Source organism: Zophobas morio, unplaced genomic scaffold (assembly GCF_036711695.1).
Source record: "Zophobas morio isolate AGI-343-1 ecotype UQ-CSIRO unplaced genomic scaffold, CSIRO_AGI_Zmor_V1 ptg000006l, whole genome shotgun sequence".
Lineage (NCBI taxonomy): Eukaryota > Metazoa > Arthropoda > Insecta > Coleoptera > Tenebrionidae > Zophobas > Zophobas morio.
In genome coordinates, this window is record NW_026972111.1 from 1019850 (window position 1) to 1040568 (window position 20719).

Sequence of the window (20719 nt, forward strand, 5' to 3'; positions counted from 1 at the left end):
AAGATTTAGTTAGTGATTGTTTGCTCGGAACATTTTTTGAATTTTTTCCCCTTCAGAGCCTCAATTTGATCCTTTGTTAATATAACAAAGAGCTGGTGATGGTTTCTTCAAAAGTTCGTTGGTTATTTTGTTTGGGAATGGCGGTATTTGTTGGACTGTACCTTCACCAAGGGCGAGCGAAGCTTTATCGAAGTAACCTTAGACCATTTTTTTTGTAAATTTATAACACAACCATCAACACTAAATTATTTAATGATATTATGAATGTACATTCGGAAGTTTCTTGAACAGTCTGATCATGTCAGTCAGAATAGGTTAGCACTATCAGGTCAGAGTAGTGAAATTCACTTTTCAAGTGATGATAAATGATTGCTTTAGTTACAATAGGCTCTTGGGGATAGGTTGAAATTATAGAACAATAGCAGACGGATTTATCTATACTTCTATACTTATATAATAAAGCTGAAGCTGTTGTTTATTTGAACACGCTAATCTCAGAAACTACTGGTTCAAATTCAAAAAATCTTTTTGTGTTGGATAGTCCATGTATCATATCTACATATAGGCTACATAAAATCACGCTACGATCATTAGGACCGAAGTAGCAATGAAAAATTCTGAAAAACGGGAAAATTATTCCTCCTTTGACAGCTTCCGTTGCTTACGCTGCTTAAACGGTTAAAGTTACGTAAAAATCATGTATAACGAAATTGTTCCCCTCTAAAAGTTCTAAAGAAAAGTCCCCGACAGCATATGTCTATCTTTTAAGGTCGAGTCAGTATAACCTTTTTTATGGTAATGAAATTTGTTCTAAAATAATAATGCATTATGTATAAAATTCTCGCGTCACAATGTTTGTAACCGAACTTCTCCGAAATGGGTAGACCGATTTGTATGAAATTTTTTATGTCTATTCGGTAGGTCTGACAATAGGTTGTAAACTATTTTTTAAACCCCTAAGTGATAAGGGTGGCCCACCCTAAAAAATTTTTGTCTATTTTTTTGACAAATTTTTTTATTTTTATTTTTTTAAGATTTGACATCAAAAAATACACACAACCCTAAATTTTCACCTTTCTACCACCAACCCCCATTTATTAATCATCTATAAAATAAAAATCAATTGCTGTTCCTATTAGTCACGCTAAGACTCAAAAACGGCTTGACCGATTTGATACATTTTTTATATTACGGGGATGCTTTATAAATAAAAAAAATAAGGATAACTTAAAAGAACAGTAAAAAATTAAAAAATTCTAAACATTTTGTATGGGAATCGCCACTTCGAATTACTGTCAATAGTTGGCGTCTCTGACGGACCTGTCGTCTAACTGACGTGTCATACAAAACTAATTCTTCCGTGTGATTGTGAAAAGTACATATATTGCATTTGAAATCGTTCTTTGTTTTTTCGTAAAAAAAAAACGTCGTTTATTTTAAAAAAAGTCTTGGTTAAATTTAATTACATATTGCGAAAGTTTCTTATTCATTTTGATCTGCCAATCTATTTACCTATATTCACTTTGTTGGTTTTGACAAAACCTCAAACTTTACCGTTATTCGAGGATTTAATTTGAAGTTTTCAATATTTTAAAATTCTCAAGACAAAATTTACAGATTTGATTGACTGTGAAAATAATTCTGTGTCGTTTTATGAAGTTCATTAAAATGCCGAGAAGACGAGAACCTCACATAGGTCCACGAATCAAATGTGCGACGAACTACCTCATGTGCAAACCGCATTGATTTATTTCATGGGTAATTCGGATATGGAAGTTGATCAGCGTTATGCTCATAATCAACATAATCAAACATTGAAGCGAGACATTGGGTGGTATGAATAAAACTGAGTAGATACTCATATTCGAAGTACGAAGTACCTACTTCATTATTTATTACTCTTATATACCTGAGCATCTACTCTATGTACTGAGTACCTACTGGGAAACATTGTATCTCCCCGGACACAAACTGAACATCTACGCGTTTTGCGAGCATTTAATCTAGATGTGAGCATCGGCGTGGCAAATAACTGAGCTGTCTGTAAAGTAGCTTAGAAAACCAGTAGGATCGTTGTAAGAGTGAATTTTAACTAAACATGGTGACTTTCATGAATGTGAAACGTCGTCAAAAGGTGCGTTCAGTTTGAAAAACACATTAGGAGCAGGAATATCGAAAACTTTTCATGTAATTAACATTTATTTGTTCATAAATTGTGCAGTGCATTTTTTCTAACACTGGCCATAGAGATTCCCATCTCAAGGTGTCTACCCCATACTAACTTATATTTTGGTGACTCGATTTTTGCCTTGATGGTTGAACACTGTCACTGTTGTCCTTTTTTGTTGTATCGAGATGCTACTTGAGCATCAACTGTTACTTACTGAAGTATTAGTATCATCTAGAAAAACTAGAAATATTTTGATTTGATATTCGAGTAGATACTTCGTATTTCGAGTATGACCATCTACTGAGTTTTATTTATATCAACCATTGTCAAAAAATTGATCGAACGTTGTTTCGACAGAACTTCCTTCACACCAAAAGTATAATATTCAGCATTTTCGAGTTGAGTCTTTTCTTCACACAATTTTGTGATGACCTAATCAACATTAACTATCAACACGTAGATATACCACCTTGGATTGGTGCAGTGTAATACTAAAAATAACTGTATTGTATTCCCAAAATTATCTGCGAAAATCGAGTGAGCCATTCCATCAATTTTTTCGGGGGAATAAATAAATATTCTTAACAATTTACCATGCTTACAATAACTTTAAAACGTCTGCAAGATCTCAAAGTATTCATTTTTGCAACTCTTGAGTTATTCACTAAAATAAATTGACTGATCCATATATTTTTTTGAGTCACTGTAAAAGCAAATCTAAAAAATATGAATGCAGTGATAAATTACGAAAATATACTGATGATATTTTCCACATTTTAGATAGGATTTATTCGGCAAAATCTTGAGATGACGTCTTCAAGTTTTTGGGCTTAATAAACAGATATATTTTGATTGAAAACCCACCATGTCAAACAGTAACTTCAAAACGTCTGCAATATTTCAAAATTCAGTTTTGCAATTCTTGATTCAATCAATAAAATAAATTGACTCAGTGATTAATTTTTTTGAGACACCCCCTATACGCAAAACTAAAAAATATGAATGGAATGATAAATCACAAGTATAGTCTCATCCTATTTTGGACATTTTAGATAGGATTCATTTGGCATCAATTTTTTGGAGGGGATAAGTAAATATATTTTGAATACAAATTTATTATGCTTATCATATGTTTAAAACATCTGCAAGATTTCAAAGCATTCGATTTTGCAGACTCAAAATTAAATTGTAGGTGAAACGGAGTTCACGGGGTCAGCTAGTATGATATAAATGTAGGATGTCATTACTTGGCCTTAGTAGAAGAAATAATAGAAATCTTGCCTGAGGGATGCACGGTAAGATTTTTACTGTGTACAGACAGATTTATTCCGGGTATGACAGTTTTCAGTGTTTGAATAACCTCCAAAATAACAAATTGAAAACTAAGATAATAATTATGTTTTTTATTTTTTTTTTCTTTACTTGGGAGATAAATATATATGTATAATACCATTATAAAAGGTGGATTTATTATCTTATCAAAAACAAGCAATCAATCAATTATATGATTGATATATAAGCAGATGTTCTCCTCTCTTGCAGTGTCTTATTGTACATGAATTTATCTAAAAGTGTTGTCGTTAAGTGTCTGTCTTCCACTTTAACGTTAAAAATGGAAAACGAATTTGAATTTGAGGTGAGTGTGTTTCCACTTACTTATGCCTATAAATATACCTCAGTCTAAAATCTTCGATAACTAAAATGAAGTATATATTAAGAGTTGTAAAGGGGACATTTTGACGGATGGTCAATTTAGTTACCATATGTCATATGACAAAATTTTTTAAATTGTACTTTGAAATCGAAATTAGAACAAACTGATCTCTTCAATTAAATTTCAGTGTTTTGCGTTATCGAAGATTAAATGGATTAAGACATATCCAGATAGCACGAAATAAATACTTGTAGAACAATAAATATTATGACAGCAATAAAAAATACAATCAGACCCAGACCGAATTTTCGTCTTATCAGATTACTGTCAATTTGAAGGTCTGAGTTGAAAACAAAGCGATCAAAAACAACTATATAAAAATTTATGGTCGGCTTTGACAGTATTTTTTATTTCTCCATCTGTACTTTTATCTGCAAGTGATAATGAAAAAAGAAATATTTATTAACATCCTTTTGAAAATGACTGAAGGAGAGATGCCTGTTTAAAATTAGTTTCAACAATTAATTTCGGAATCCTTTAGTCTCCGGGTTTGCAAAAACAGTGGTGGACTGAAGATAAGTGTTTTAATTTATATATTACTACCTAAATATTTTTATAAATAGTTATCAATACCTGGTACAGTAAAATGTTTTTAATATCTAGAAAAACAATATTACTTAAATTTATTTCTAACTTTTAATTCTTTTTCAAACCCATTGTTCGTTTATCACTTTGCAGACTTTTAAAAAAAGGCCCGGGACCACGGATAAAGGAAAAGAATATGAGGACGTGGTTCTGGCCAAGGTTGTCCTCGAACTAGTAAACGACCCCGCAATAACAAATTTTCACGTGGCATCAAACCAAGAACTCTTTGGTGCATTCGACGACATAGTCATTAAAACTGAGTCGGATGAAGAAAAGAAAGCACTAATTAAAGCAGTGCAATTGAAACACGCAGAGAAGAAAACATTATCCACGGAAAATTTACGATCCAGAAACGGAGACTTTAGCCTAAGCAGATATTTCGAAAGTTTTAAAAAAATCAAGGAACAGGCAGACGAATTTATATTATTTACGAATCGTTCGTTTAAGTGTAAGGACAAAGCAAAATTTCAACTGGAAGAAGAACGGTTTTATGTAGAACTTGTTAAAGCCAAACCTAGCTCAGAACTTTCAGTGCAGAAAGACTGTGTGTATCAGTTTCAAATAGCAGAAGATCCGTCGATTAAAGAAAACGATCCCAAAGTTCAAGAATATAAAGAGTTTTTTAGTAAGTTTTATCTGTACACCGGTCAAGAGCGGCTTGAGGAACTAAAAAATACAACGGCTGAAAAATTTGCTACAACGTACTCATCGAGCGACGACACATTTGATACATTTCTCAGAACAATATCTGCCTGGAGCATCCAAGACGGGAAAAAAGAAAAGCTGAACAAAACGTGGATAAAACGTCTAATCGCGCTACTCCTTTTATCTCCCCACGTCGAACCACTGTCTTTTGACTCCGTTAATGATAAAATGGAAATATTTCGAGAAGCGATTTCCTCTTTCTGCATCACACTGTTCGAAGAAAAATCGTGCCAAATCGTTAAACAACTGTGGGGTGACGTTGGAAATGAAAAGAATATTGATTTCAAGGAATTAAATAAAGCACGGAAAAGGTATCTACCTACAGTCAAACATATTGATAATAAAAATATGGATCCAAAGATCGTCTCTCAACTCTTATGGTTAACAGACAAATGTCCTTTAATATTACGTGAATGCGAAAACATCGAAAAAGTCATCCAGCTGTGCCCCAATAAAAAGTTTATTTTGGTTGGCAAAAACGAGAGTGAGGAGTGGATGACGAAGTATTCCAGCTTCCAAAATCTTTCAGACTTGACTTTGAAACCCGATTTGTGTGAAAAATTAATACAGAATTTTAGCATATCGATTCAGGGAAAGGAAGAACTTGACCTTCTGACAGCTTTTGGAAGCGACGAAGAATTTTTAGAAAACGTTACGACGGACGATCTAGCGGAAATGCTGACCGGTCCACATCGAATCGGTGGAGAAAAAGAAGCCCTGCCTGATCCCTATATTGAACGCTATGTCTCTCGAAATATTATAAATATCACCTATTTAGAAAAACTCCACGAAAACACAATTATAATTTTGAATTGTGAGAACAACTTTGATAAAGTTACAAGCAAACTAAGTAACTGTAAATTAATTGACATTAATAACTTTCTACAGAACAAAAATCGGAACTTCGATAATTTAACAAATAATGAAGTTCTTGATTTAAAATCTAATCCAGGTAAATATATAAAAGGCGCAAATAGACCAAGTGTTGCTAAAGCAATGTACGCAGGTAAAAATCAAGTTCAGTTTGAATCAAAACTAAATAACAAAGCAAACGAGTTCAGTTTTGATAAATCAAAGTTTGCTAATACGGTCTATGTGGGTAACCGGCACTGTAATGATCATGAACTTGAAGAAATTTATCACGAAAACAAAGAAACAAAACACTTTCATTATTTTAAACTACTGAGTGATGGAAATTTAGAGTGGATTAAAAGCAAAGGGGATGTTAGTGGTTTAGAAAATTATAAATTGTTTGAAAAATATTCTATGAACGAAAACGCACTGTGGTCTTCTCGGTTAGTTAATAATAACAACATAAATCTAATAACTGGCGATCCGGGACTCGGTAAATCGGAATTAATGAAAAGCTTAAAAAATAAATGTCCGCGCGAATATTGGACAGTAATAATTACTCCTCAATTCATTAATTCATTTTTCCACAATTCTGAATATTCGAAAACAACAAACTGCAGAGAATTATTTGAAAAATTGTTAATAGACGTTAAATGTCAGTTAGTCAATAAGTCGGATCAAAAGTTTTTCGAAATATTTATAAAGAAAAACAAAGTTGTTTACGTTTGGGATGCTCTTGATGAAATTTTAAGAGAAAATTTAGATGCCATTTTAAACATAATTCTTCATCTCTCAACAGAAGGTGTCCATCAGTGGGTTACTAGCAGACGAGATCTAAAAATATTATTACAAAACAAATTCAGTTTACTTTCCTTTAGCATAAACCAGTTTAGCGAAAACGAACAACAACATTATTTTAGAAAACGTCTGAATACTTTTATTTCCGCAGACACAATTGAAGTCACTATCGACAAAATTAAATCGTCGTTTGCGGTCGTAGAACACGTAGACATACTGGGAATTCCGCTTCAGATTTTCATGCTCACGGAATTGTTTCGTCAAAATAACGAAAAATATATTAAACTAATGGACAACACATTTCTGTTGACCGACTTGTATGATTATTTCATTTCGGAAAAATTTAACATTTTTTACGATAAAATGAAAATCGATCTTCAAAATCCCCACCTGGCAAGCAGAATTCACGAAGAAAAACGAAAGGTTCTAGATACTTACGAACGAGTGGCTTTGAAAGTGGTGTTTCATGACGAAATTCTGCAGCAATTAAATATCAATTTTGAAAAACACATAAAAAAATTTGTAAAAAAATATGCCTCTCTTGGTCTTGTTAAAGAATTACAAAATGAGGTGCCACTTTTTCTGCACGGTTCCTTCGCGGAATACTTAGTTGCGACATACTTTTATAAAAACAATGGTCAATCCAAGGACGTAATTGCGAATATATTATTTGATGGCAAGTATAATAACGTTCGTTTCTTTTTCGACATGTTGTTGTCCAAAAATTCAAAAGCTCACATTGCCGTGTTGTATAAAAATTATGAATTACTTAAAACGTACGACGACGAAATTTTAACACGCAAAGATGAATGTGGTAGAAGTGCTCTGCATCTCATTTCATCGTGGGGGAAAAGACATCCTCGTGTAAACATAACTGCGGCGTATCTTGTGCACGAAAACCCCAATTTCGATAAAAAATCGGAAAGCGGAGCATACATTGAAGCGGTGACATTTCTGCAACTGAAGAACGACGCTGACGAATGTGACACGTTACTAAACGCGACGCCTTTGTCTTATGCCAGAAAAAGTGAGAGCTTAGGGGCAGAACTAAAATTACTTCAAACAAAAAAGAATGAATTGAGTCAATTATGCGTTCACGACGATATGGTATACATTTTTTATTATTCCGCCTTACTCGGCTACGATGACGTGTGCACACTTTTCACGGCCGAAATATTAGAAAAATGTGGAGTGCACCGTATTACTGCAATTTCTGACGAAATGCCCCTGCTTAAAAAGGGCAGTTTGGACGAATATCAACGAAAATTGTTTGTCCAATTTGAATGTAGTGATACACTGCTTTACATAGCTTCACACAACGGCCACGAAAAAATTGTCGAATACTTGACGACACTCGGTGCCGAAATCCATCGTGCTAATTTCTGCGGTTGGACACCACTTCACGTAGCTTCCTTAAACGGCCATGAAAAAGTTGTGCAACATTTGACGACAGTCGGCGCTGAAATCAATGACGCTTCTAATGGGGGTTGGATACTACAATACGCAGCTTCACAAAATGGTCACGAAAAAGTTGTTGAATACTTGGCGACAGTCGGCGCTGAAATCAATCACGCTGTGAAAGACGGTTGGACACCACTTCATCTAGCTTCCTTCAACGGTCACGAAAAAGTTGTCGAATACTTGGCGACAGTCGGCGCCGAAATAAATTGCGCTGATAATGAGGGTTGGACGCCACTTCACATAGCTTCACAAAACGGTCACCAAAAAGTTGTTGAATACTTGGCGACAGTCGGCGCTGAAATCAATCACGCTGTGAATGACGGTGTGACACCACTTCATCTAGCTTCCTTCAACGGTCACCAAAAAGTTGTCGAATACTTGGCGACAGTCGGCGCCGAAATCAATCGCGCTATGAATGAAGGTGTGACACCACTTTACGCAGCTTCTTTCAACGGTCACGAAAAAGTTGTCGAATACTTGGCGACAGTCGGCGCCGAAATTAATCGCGGTATGAACGACGGTCGAACACCACTTTTCACAGCTTCACAAAGCGGTCACGAAAAAGTTGTCAAATACTTGGCAACGATCGGTGCCGAAATCAATCGCGCTGATAATTACGGTTGGACACCACTTTACGTAGCTTCCTTCAACGGTCACGAAAAAGTTGTCGAATACTTGGCGACAGTCGGCGCCGAAATCAATCGCACTACTAAAAACGGTTGGACACCACTTCACGTAGCTTCCTTAAACGGCCACGGAAAAGTTGTAGAACATTTGGCGACAGTCGGCGCTGAAATCAATCTGGCTGCTAATGATGGATGTACACCACTTCACGCGGCTTCCCACAACGGCCACAAAAAAGTTGTCGAATACCTGACGACAGTCGGTGCGGAAATCAATCGTACTGCTAAGAACGGTTCTACACCACTTGGCATAGCCTCCCTCAACGGCCACGAAAAACTTGTCGAATACTTTGCAGCAATCGGCGGCGAAATCAATTGTGCTAATAATAATGGTGTGACACCACTTTTGGTAGCTTCCAACAACGGCCACGAAAAAGTTGTCAAATGCTTGGTAACAGTCGGCGCCGACATCAATCAAGTTGCTAATTGTGGTTATGGACCACTTCACATGGCTTCCTTCAACGGTCACAAAAAAGTTGTCGAATACTTGGTGACAGTCGGCGCCGAAATCAATCGCGCTACTAATGACGGTTGGACACCACTTTACATAGCTTCCCGAAACGGTCACCAAGAAGTTGTTGAATACTTAGCGACAGTCGGCGCCGAAATCAATCGCGCTGATACTGACGGTTGGACACCACTTTACGTAGCTTCTCAGAACGGCCACGAAAAAGTTGTTGAATGCTTGACGACACTTGGTGCTGACATCAATCGCGCTGCTGATGGTGGTTATACACAAAGTGGTGGTGGTTATACACCACTTTACATAGCTTCCATCAACGGCCACGAAAAAGTTGTCGAATGTTTGACAATAGCCGGCGCAGATATCAATCTTGCTGATACCGACGGTTTTACACCACTTCATACTGCTTCCCAAAATGGCCACCAAAAGGTTATCGAATACTTGGTAACACATGGCGCCGAAATCAATTGCGCTAGGAAAGACGGTTGGACACCACTTCACGTGGCTTCCTGCGAGGGCCACGAAAAAGTTGTCGAATACTTGGCGACAGTCGGCGCCGAAATCAATCGCGTTCAGAATGAGACTTGGACAGCACTCCACATAGCTTGCAAACACGGCCACCTCAAAGTTGTCGAACATTTGTCAGCAGCCGGCGCTGAAATCAATCGTGCTGATGACGTTGGTTTAACACCGCTTAGTATAGCTTCACTAAACGGTCACGAAAAAGTTGTGGAATACTTGGCGACAGTCGGCGCCGAGGTCAATTGTGCTGCTATTGGTGGTTGCATTCCACTTCATTTCATTTTTCGGCTTCTTCGAATTTTTCGGATGCTTCGGATTCTTCGGACTTTCCGAACTTTTCGGATTTGACGGACTTATCGGACTCTTCGGGCCCTTCAGACTTTCCTGATTTTTCGCATTTTTCGGATTATTTTAATTTTTTTAAAATTGATTATTTCTTTATTTTGTCTGTTATCAATAGTGGTTTCAATAAAATAAATTAACGTTGTTGCCCGTTTTTGCACCACCAGCAATACACTCAATAATAGTTGATTTCCAACCGACAATGGCTAATATTTTTAATGCCCCAAGATATTATTTGGTCAATAACGTATCTACCTCAAATCCACCCTATTATAGACCAAAAATAAATCGGTAAGACATAGGAACACAAACGTCGGCAAACCATTTCATTGTTGCATAACTTAGTAGTTAATTAATAAATATTATACACCAAGTGAATCAAACATACGTTTATTCACGAGAAGATGTTGATTTCACGAGCACGCAGTGCGAGTCAGATCATTTCTTCGAGTGAATAAATATGTTTGATTCACGCGGTGTATATATGTTTTTATTCCATTTTGACGAATTTTATTAATAAAATTTCAAATTAACACTGAATTTTTGAAAGATATAATGAGAATTTAATTAATAAGTCCGGCCACTGTGATTATAACTTTCGAAAAATGTGGAAAATCTAGTACCTAAGAGAGAGGAAATCGTGCAGCTATTAATTTATCGTTAATTTATTGGAGGTAAGTTATATTTTGTTCCGTCTAGTTGATACACTGACATGCGGTAAATTCTAAATTTAAACCTTTTATTCCACACTAAGATTTTCAGTGTTCACTGTTGTAGAAACTGTGCTGGAAATAATATGTTCGTTATTTTAAAGCACCTATACAAATGTATGTAGTAAGTATAGTGGACCAAGAGCTATAAGGTTATATGGCCATCATAAAATCATCCTATTGTGTCGAAGTTAAGTTGTTTACAATAGAAAAGGTTTTAGGGTCGTAAATAATGTGTCCACTGCAGCTCGACCGCCTGTTGTGGTTTCGTTCAGGGGCGGCTTTCACTAAATATGAAAATCCACCACTCCACTATTTCTTTACTACCTCCAGCCGCTGAGGGTTCCGAAATAACCCCTCGCTTTGAAAGCCGGCCCTGTTAAATGTGAGCAAGAAATGTTTAGAAGACGAATTATTGCCAAGCGGTAAGCTTAGTGCGAACCACACAAAGGGGGTATTTATTTGCGGTCAACTACTTTTATGATGGTCATATAACCTTATACCTTTTGGACAAGTATACCTATTTATTTTCGTATAAGGAATCATTATCCATGTATATTTTTATCACAACCGTTATCCATAGTTGTACAACAAAATTGAAAGATAAAATTAGAAAATTTTCTTTACTACTTCATCACGTTTACTTTATCCACCTTAAAAAAATTTGATTATTACTACAAAAAAAGTTAAAATTTACCTATGATTTCTTGATTCTTCTCGCAATAATGCGAAATTAAAAAAAAAACTGGTAACAAATATAAAGTCTTTCTTAAAAACAAAACAGAATTGTGTTTTCTACAAAATTAAATAAACAAGAAGAGATGCATAGTACCGTTCAGTATTTCCAAAGATTGTCCGAGCTGACTTTTACGAAAAGTGGGAGCATGGAAACGGCAACACCACGATTAAGAAAAGGAAAACATAATTTAGGTAAAGAAGTTTTCTATTGTGAAAGCGAAATTTAAAACTAATCTTACAGAATCGACAAATATCAACAATCTCTAGTTGCAAAGAAAAGGCGTTGTTTATCCAGACTACACAAGTATTTGATCCTTCCTATTACGAAAGGCAACACATCCATATGAAGTTGAATAAAGAAGATAAGACAAAAGAACCAAACTCCCACAGTATTTATACTTTGGTTTTAGCTTTCTAGCAAAGTTATATGGAGTAATAGAAGATCCTTTACAAGATTCTCTTCGTTAATTTATTGGGCTGTTGACTCGTGCGATGCGACGTGTAAGTGGAAAATACAACCATTTCTTGTTTAATCTTCTCTCTGTGTTTGCATCATTTAAATCATAGTAAAACTATTTGATTATGCTTACAACATACAATGTTGTTTACACTTTTCGGAAGCAGAATGAGTATCAGAAATTATATCAATAATCATTTTTGTTTAATCATTTTGCATTTTTTTTGTTTACTTTTTTTAATAATAATAGTAAATCTGTTAGTGCTATTATCTTAAGTTTACACTTTTTCAGTGACAAACTAGGAGCAAAGTGCTAAAAATAGGCCATCTACTCCGCAGCCCTGGCAATCAGTGGATGGACCATCCTGAAGATATCGGAAATCTGTTTCAAGGCGTTCAGAGAAAATGCACCTACAACAGTCAGCGTCCTGGTCCTTCGGGAAATCATCTTGCCTGTCCTGGAATTGTTCGCCAAACTTATTCGTCCAAAAACTACCTATCTTAGAAATTGTAAATACTTATTACACATTGTTTTGAGAAAAGAGATTTAGTATTGACCAGACAGATTGTCCAACTTCCAAAACTGAATGTATCAGCAGAGCAAGTTTGGAAGTTTGATAAATCTTAATTGAAGTTAGAACGTAGAAAATTCTCGCCGTTTGTAATGACGGTAGTTGAACAGTGTGTATTTTGGATCAGATTTTTGTAAGCCTAATTGTACGGAGAGGATTTTCTATGTAGGGAATGAATTTACCGAACAAACGACTGCATGCGTCTGATTTATTACGTTGTTTTGTATCAAGTTGCTTGACTGCAAAATTTTGGACAAAACTTTACTACTGTCTAGGTTTTGAAGTGGTTTTTCGGTGAGTTCATTGTGCGAGTTGTATTTTTTTGTAATTTTTCTCACCTTAGTGTCTTATTGTCTTTGTTTCTTCTTATTAGTTGTTTGTTTGAACTTTATTTTTGTAAGGGCAAATAAAGGAGACTGGTCAAAACTATTCAGTAGTTTTATTCCAAAATTTTTACAATAAAAAAACAATTAATAATAAGAGCTGTGTGTTGATCAAAAAAGAAATAGAACAAGCTATATTTTGACAGAAGAAAATAAATTAAACATATTGTGGCATACAGAGGAGTATCCAATGCCATCTTCAAGAATTACTGCAAAACTATTTTGAAATATTTCTTTCTTCAGTTCGCACAGTTTTCATACAATCACTTACAAAAATTAAGTAATGTAATCAACATTCTTTTCGATTTTTCTTGTTTTCCTTTTGAAAGATATGTTCTTTGAGCGAATTTATTGAGCTTTGTATTTCAAGCAGCATTTTCTCCTGTTGTTCTAGTCTATTAATAAATTTGTCATTTGATCTCTCCGTTTGTTCAGAAAAAAACCGTTTAATTTTATCTAAACATTCCGAGCCCACATTCTCTGGTAAACCTTCACAATCTCCGGACTGTTTCTTCGAATTTTCAGGATTTTTGAACTGTTCCTTAGCGTTTACGTAAAAGTTAACATTATATTTATTCTTGTCGTCGAAAAAAAATAGTAATGGATTCGGTAAACGCAAAAATCGTGTCAGTCCTCTGCTCCGAAATTGTTTTTCAACAAACTCCAAGAAAGTGATGACGTTTTTGAAAGCATTAATCTCAGCGTGCTTTTCGATGCTACTTATGTCGCTGACAGCAACGCCGATCCAAAAATTGACCATAACTAAAGCCACAAAGATAGCGAAAAAGAAAAATATCAAATAATGGCCAGCGGTAGAAAAAACAAAATTTTCGTTCATGTTGAGCTCGCCGGTGGTCATAATGTAAGTCACGAAAAGCGACGTCCAGAAGTTTTCAAAGAACCCTTCCTCATTGAAGAGCAGAAGAAAGGAAACCGCAAAGGCTGCCAATATTAGGGAGAAAAATAACATCAAGTAAGTGAAGGTTTGAAACACTTTTTTCAACATGGCTGACCATTTTGCGATTTTTGGGTGATAGCCGACTGTTAGAAGAAACAAGACGGACATTTCCACGAAAGCAAAAGCTCGACAAGCGATCTGGAAAAACGCTCCTATAAGTGTTAACATAAGTAGAATTTCTATGATTTCGTAGAGCGTAGGACGTTGCCGTTTTCCACGGAAATAAGGAGCTACAATAAACGGAATCTTTATAACGAAGTTAACAACGACTAAGCAAACACACGTCCAAAAAATCCCGGAGGGAATTTCACATAACGCGTAAAAAGATGGGCTCAAGGTGATGAATAAAAAAAATTGTAGAATTAACAACAACCGGTGGTAAAAAGCGACTTTGGACCATTTCAACACAAGAAACGTGTGAAGCAACGGATGAGTCAACAGTTCGCGCAAGTTTTTATTTTTTGCAATTTTAGAAATAATTTTGATTTCGTCACTTGAAGATGATACCAATGATTTGAAGCGGAGTTGCATTTTGTACTTCTCTGAGCCGAAATCGTTATAGTTGTCTAAGGCTAAAGAAGCGTCAAAATGTGCCTTAAGATCGTCAACTCTGATCGTGTCTAGAACATCCTTACCAGCTTCATTTATAACGTCCAACACATTCTCCGGCTGTTTGAGTAGTTTTTGGATTGCTTTCTTGTGGGTAAAACGTACGGCATAATGAAGAGGCGTGTTTCCGGTTTTTTGGCAAATAAACTTTGCTTCCAGCTTGTCCGATTCTAAAAACATTTCGAAATGCTTTCGTTTCACGTGTGCTGGATACCACTTTGCAAAGTGACTGAACATTTCTTCTGTTATTTCTAGCTTTTTGTTCTTCAGGATTTCTTTGAAGCTTCGTTCGTGTTTTTTTTTTCGAACTGCTATTTCTAGAGGTTTCATTGTGTATATCTCGGTGACTTTGTTCGGGTTTGCACCCTGTTCCAGAAGAAATTTTACTACAGCATGCATTTTGCCAGACTTTTTACAAGCGAACTGTAGCAGCGTACTTTCTCCGTTATCACAGTCGACGAACTGACATATGTTCTTAAACTTCAAAAACTCTTCAATTTTCTCTTTACCTATCCAACAAAAAAGCTGATTAATCGTATCATCATCACTATACTCATGTTGCTCGGATTCAGTTGGCATTTCCATGAGCTGTCTCGTTTCTTCTTTCAAAAGTTCCCACAATATACCCTTTTGTTTGAGTTTATCGATGAGCTGCTCAAGTTTTCTTTTAATCTCTTCTTGACAATTATTTCTCTTGTACAGAAAGGCAACATGTTCCACAGCTGTGGCTCCGTTGAAGTCGGGTTTATTTATGTCAATGCCCGCTTCTAGCAAAAGATCTACGCAATCAAAAAAATTTTCCTCGAAAATGTTAGCATGTTTTAGGGTATAAGTTAAAATCGAATCAGAATATCTGGGCGTATTAAGTAGTTCACGACTGCAGCTGCTAATTTTTTCTTTTAGAACTTCTTTATTGCAAATAGCCGCAGCAAAAAAACATAAATCGTATACATCGCCCCCATTTTGTCTACATAGTTCAAACGACACTTTTAATAGTTCTGCTCGAATCTTGTTCTTGAGGTTGCTTTTAGCTAGCTTTGCCTCTTTGGTTTTTAAAAAATTCAAGGTTTCGATGAATTGACGACTATTTGATGAAGTTGATGAAACGAAGTACAATTTCAGCGATTCTATTTTACTGTCGTCTATTTTCTTCTCATTACAAACGGTGATTATTTTTCGAAAAAGTTTGAAAAATAGCATCAGATCATATTTTTCTACAAAGAAAGTGATTACATAGTTAATTTATTAATGTAAATTCGACGTACCTTGTTGTTGAGGGACTTGCCCCATTTCCATAAGATTTTCATTTTCACCCATTTCGACTTTTTAACACACAGTGTTAAAGTTCTAATCCTCCTACACTGTTTTTGTAAAATATTTCGGGTTGTTGCTTTTTGGAGTGACGCCTTATTAATCGGATAACATAACACTGTCGAGAGATAAAATTATTACCAGCATTGTCACTAATTGTCAAAAAACAAACTAACAAAAAGAATTTTATAACTAATAACCATATGTAATAACAGAGATGCGACTGAAAAGTGAACTGAAAATCACTTATGGTAAATACTCGTAATTTAAGACAAATAGCGATAACGCTTGTCAAGCTGTAGACGTGAGAGTGAAACAGAAACTAAACTAAAAGATGTTTTCTACGAATTGCAATAATCGGATCACAATGCTGCCGGTCGAGACTTTTTTTATTCCTCTGACTGTTGTAATTCACATTTGGTTAATGAAATATCGAGAAAATATGAAAGTACCAAATTACCCGATGGACTCCGTTACTGTACGTCTTTAGCTTATCCTCAGTAAGAAAAACAACTTGAAAGTATTTATGTTTATACTTCGGAAGAATGTCACATAGAAATTAGTTTAATTTGAACGAGTTCGTCCCCTCAAAACAAAGGATTAAAACTATTAAGAATATAGTAAGCTACAATCGACCAAAGTGTTCTCAATTTCATTATTATAATTCTTATTAAATAAAGATACAATGGGGTGACTCGTTCTTAATTTGATCAATTAAAAATTTTAATGCAATAATAAATCACACGTAAAAAAACATCATATTTTACAGGATTTGGTGCAATATTTTAAAGTAACGTCATCAATTTTTTAGGGGGGATGAGCAAATATATTTTGATTAAAAATTTATTATGCTTATCATAACTTTAAAATACCTGCAAGATTTCAAATGATGAAAGGTCGAGAAAACGTAAAAGTAGAATCGGTCAATTCTTCCTTCGCATATGCTCGGGAAGCAAAATTAAAAAATTTCTGGTTTTTTAGTGAGATTAATTTTAAACTGATAATAATTACGTGTAGTATACTACTTAAAATGTGCAATAAATACTAACTATTTGCATTAAAAATACTTACATTTTAAATTCTGATGAAATAAATACTTAGAATGAGCTATGAATGAGGAGAGCATTAAAAGTTACTGACAATCTTAATCAGTAAATATCTTATAAGTAGTGTACCGCCTTGCTTAAACCGACGATAAAAATCAAGATAATGCTTAATATACATTTTTAAATTAGCACTCCCAGACTGATATCACCAAGCAATTTGTTGTTTGTTTCGATGGAAATTTTTTTTTTGGTTCATTTTAGATAAGATTAGTTGAAAATTATCTTACTTTTATCAACACGCATCCTGAAACATATCGAGAGATCCGAACTTACGTAATTTCTTTACCATTTTCCACCAGGAATCAGGTAATCAGAAAATCTGACTGCAGCATTAGTTCGTGATTTTTTAACAATCAAATATAAACAACGTTAGTGCCTGAAAATCTTACTACTGTATTAATGTGCCATTTTTAACAATCATGTGTAAACAGAGTTGTCTAAAATTACCTTTTAGAACCAAAGTTATATCGACTTGTTATATGATCTCAAAATTCACTCAGTTGGTTTGTCAAAGTAGATACTTACGTTAAAATTAAAATTAGAAATTAGAAAATTCTGCTAATTCAAGTCAGTACCTGATAATTAAATCACATTTTATAATTTTTTAAAAAAGCTGATAACTAAATATGTTACTTCGTTTTAAGAGTATTTATTGTCTTATCAAAAAAAAAAAACACCCAATCGAGTACCGCTTATATATAAATACAAAAGCCTCATCTCTGAATGCTAGTTTACTGTACAAGTGTTGCTATTAAACATTCTTCTTTGATCGGTGATTGAAACTTTAATCATGGGGGAAGAATTTGAGGTGAGTGTTTCTCCATAGGTGAAATCTATCAACACACATGTAAATCCAAAAACTTGGATAGTTAAATTGTTTACGCTTTACAAACATATATTATTTATATAAAAAAAGTTTATCCACAACTTTATAGTAAAATGATAATTACCTCACTCATTTTAAGCGGTATAACTCACTCGGGAGTGTTTTATTGGTATAAAACTTCGGTCTTCTCTGTGTTAAAAACACTCGTTGGTTAACATTTTTCTCGTGGAATATATCCAACCTTTCTAATTTACGCAAAAATACTGAGTTGTCCTAGAAAATAGTAGAAAATGTATTACTTTTCAAAACAGTTGTTCGTTATTCGTTTCCAGACTTTTAAAAAGAAGGCCGGAACCACGGGTAAGGGAAAAGACTATGAGGATATAGCTGTCGCCAAAGCTGTCCTAGATCTACTTAACAACTCCCAAATCCACAATTTTCATATTTCATCAAAGACGCAGCCTTCGGTACATTCGACGATCTAATCGTCAAACTTAAATCGATTGAAACAAACGAAGTACGAGTAACAGCTATGCAGCTAAAGCACGTCAGTGGAAATAAACAGTTGTCCACAAAAGAATTAGGAAAGAAACAAGGAAATTTCAGCATACAGAAATATTTCAACAGTTTTCGAGAAATAAATGAAGACGTACATGAATTTATCCTATTTACCAACCGATCATTTAAGTATCGAGACAATACAACGATTCAACTAGATGAAGAAGAATTTTCTATTAAACCCGTAAAAGTAAACGCTATTTTCGAATTTTCAGAGAAAATAGACTGTGCGTATCAGTTTCGAATACTAGAAGACGATTGGAATGTAGCAACGCTTCTCAAAATTCGAGAATACCAAAATTTTTTTAGTAAATTTTATATTTACACCGATCAAGAAAATGTTGAAGATATGAAAAAAACGGCAGCTGAAAAATTCACCAAAACGTATTCTTCGAGTGAGGAAGTATTCGAAAAATCTTGTTTGTTACTGTTTTCTTCACTTGTGCGCCGATTTTTGAGCATCCTGTATATTACGTGTCAATAAAACAAAATGCTACGTATAACTTCTTCTTTAACGTGCGATTAGTGTGGGTGTACAGTGCAAATTGCTCCGCTGATTTTCAGTTATTTTGCTTGATCTTCTGTGCTTTATTTTGACGTGAGTTATACGGATTTGTAGCTTTTTCTGAGTTACATTATTGGTCTATTTTTTTGACCCTTATCTGTCACCGTGGTTGAAGTATTGTTTTACTAAACTTCAATCAACGTTAACCTTTTATCCAGCCACGCACCTTATCGCGTTTTTTGTGAATCGGTATTCTTTTTATCAGCAGCATATTTTTGGGTGTTTAACCTTTGTTTATTCATTTTTACCTACCCGTGACCCTCTTGTTTGTCAAAGTAAGCCACCTTGAAAGGTCCCTAGGTGCAAAGTGTCCCAGTGTGTTCCTAACATAGATTTCCATAATGATCTGCCCGAATTGTGACAACTCCGTTAAAACTAATGAAACTAAGCTTCCAATGTGATGCCTGTCAGAAACATTTACACGCTAAATGCATAGGATTATCTGAAAACGATGTGAAAATGACCAGGTCTAAGTCAAAATCTATCAAGCTTATATGTAATTCTTGCGAAAAAAATTTAAATACGCTCAGCGATTTAAAATCTCTCATTTCTAACATCCGTGCTGAATTTACCTCTTCACTTGACGATCTGAAAACCACCTTCCAGCAACAAATAAACGATTTAAAATCGATGATAAACAATCACCACCAACCTAATCCTGCTCAGCCCAATTTTGAAGACGTGGTACAAGAGGTTGTAGAGAGACAAAAACGAAGTAAAAACGTCATGATTTACAATGTTCCCGAGCAGCCTGAAACAATGTCTCGTGATGAGCGTTTAATGTCTGAGACGACTGACATCTCTAACATCTTGCAAGTAGCTAGTAATGATGTAAATATCGCTAATATTCGTTTACAGAGGTTAGGTAAATTTATTCCTGGTCGCTGTCGCCCAATTAAGGTCTTCCTTCAGTCTGAAGTGGAGGTATTAAACATAGTTAGAGGCGCTAAAAATCTCAGCACCAGAGATATTTATAAAAACGTTCGGTTGTCTTTCGATAAAACACCTAAACAACTCGGAAACTTGAAGCTACTAAAATCTCAAATGCTGGAAAGAATCAACAATGGTGAAACGGGACTGAAGATTCGGCATTTCAATGGTGTTCCTCGCATAATTCGTCATTTAAACTAAATACTGCACCTGATTATGATTCCAATACTCATTTTTTTTACCAGAATGTACGTGGCCTGCGTTCAAAAGTTCCTACTTTGTATAATAATATTTGTTCTTCTTCTTTTGAATTTATCGCACTATCGGAAACCTGGCTTTCTGAAGATATATTGAATAGCGAATTATTTCCAGATAATTATTTAGTGTATAGAAAAGATAGAAATTTTGCTGCAACTAATGTCACAAAAGGAGGTGGAGTTCTTATTGCAGTTCTTAATACATTTGTTTGTTCCGAGATTGATTTATCGCATATCACGTCAACTTTACCAATAATAGACATACTTGGACTAAAAATTAAATCTTCATGTGGACTCTCTCTATATGTCTTCGTTGTCTATGTTCCTCCTTCAATTAACCTCAATGATTATGAGCTCTTTTTGAATTTATTCAGTGCTGTTGAAGAATCTCATATGGATAATGTTGTTGTTCTTGGTGACTTTAACGTACCAGATTTTTCAGCC

The 20719-nt window shown here is 35.0% G+C and overlaps 2 protein-coding genes across 7 annotated transcripts in view; one reads left to right on the plus strand and one right to left on the minus strand.

Annotated features, from left to right (window-relative positions):
- Window positions 1–13201, plus strand: part of LOC135123265 (uncharacterized) — a 48180-nt gene extending 34979 nt beyond the window's left edge. Inside the window, exons 1-4 of one of the 5 annotated variants that reach the window (XM_064047762.1) lie at window positions 3695–3806; window positions 4563–11935; window positions 11985–12244; window positions 12493–13201. In XM_064047762.1, the coding sequence (XP_063903832.1) occupies window positions 3726–3806; window positions 4563–10301 (5820 nt within the window). In that variant the 5' untranslated portion in view covers window positions 3695–3725 and the 3' untranslated portion in view covers window positions 10302–11935; window positions 11985–12244; window positions 12493–13201. Of the gene's footprint in view, window positions 1–3694; window positions 3807–4562; window positions 11936–11984; window positions 12245–12492 lie in introns of those variants that run through there. The other 4 variants (XM_064047765.1, XM_064047766.1, XR_010279581.1 and 1 more) reach the window with 4 other exon arrangements.
- LOC135123270 (uncharacterized) lies at window positions 12419–17156 on the minus strand. 2 transcript variants are annotated; one of them, XM_064047777.1, is made up of 3 exons: window positions 17105–17156; window positions 15988–16151; window positions 12419–15936 (listed from the first exon to the last, which is right to left on the minus strand). In XM_064047777.1, exons 2-3 carry the CDS (start codon window positions 16037–16039, stop codon window positions 13445–13447), a joined length of 2544 nt encoding a protein of 847 aa, XP_063903847.1. In that variant the 5' UTR covers window positions 16040–16151; window positions 17105–17156; the 3' UTR covers window positions 12419–13444. The 2 variants fall into 2 exon arrangements, with proteins under 2 accessions (XP_063903847.1, XP_063903848.1); XM_064047778.1 differs by lacking the exon at window positions 17105–17156 and having other exon boundaries at window positions 15988–16203.
- Window positions 17157–20719: the final 3563 nt, after the last annotated feature.

Bases quoted from the DNA above. Each gene is read 5' to 3' on its own strand.
- LOC135123270 (XM_064047777.1), bottom strand. From the start codon at position 16,039: ATGGGTGAAAATGAAAATCTTATGGAAATGGGGCAAGTCCCTCAACAA. The intron at 15,937-15,987 runs GTACGTCGAATT...CTTTCTTTGTAG, and splicing joins GCAAGTCCCTCAACAACAAG to AAAAATATGATCTGATGCTA.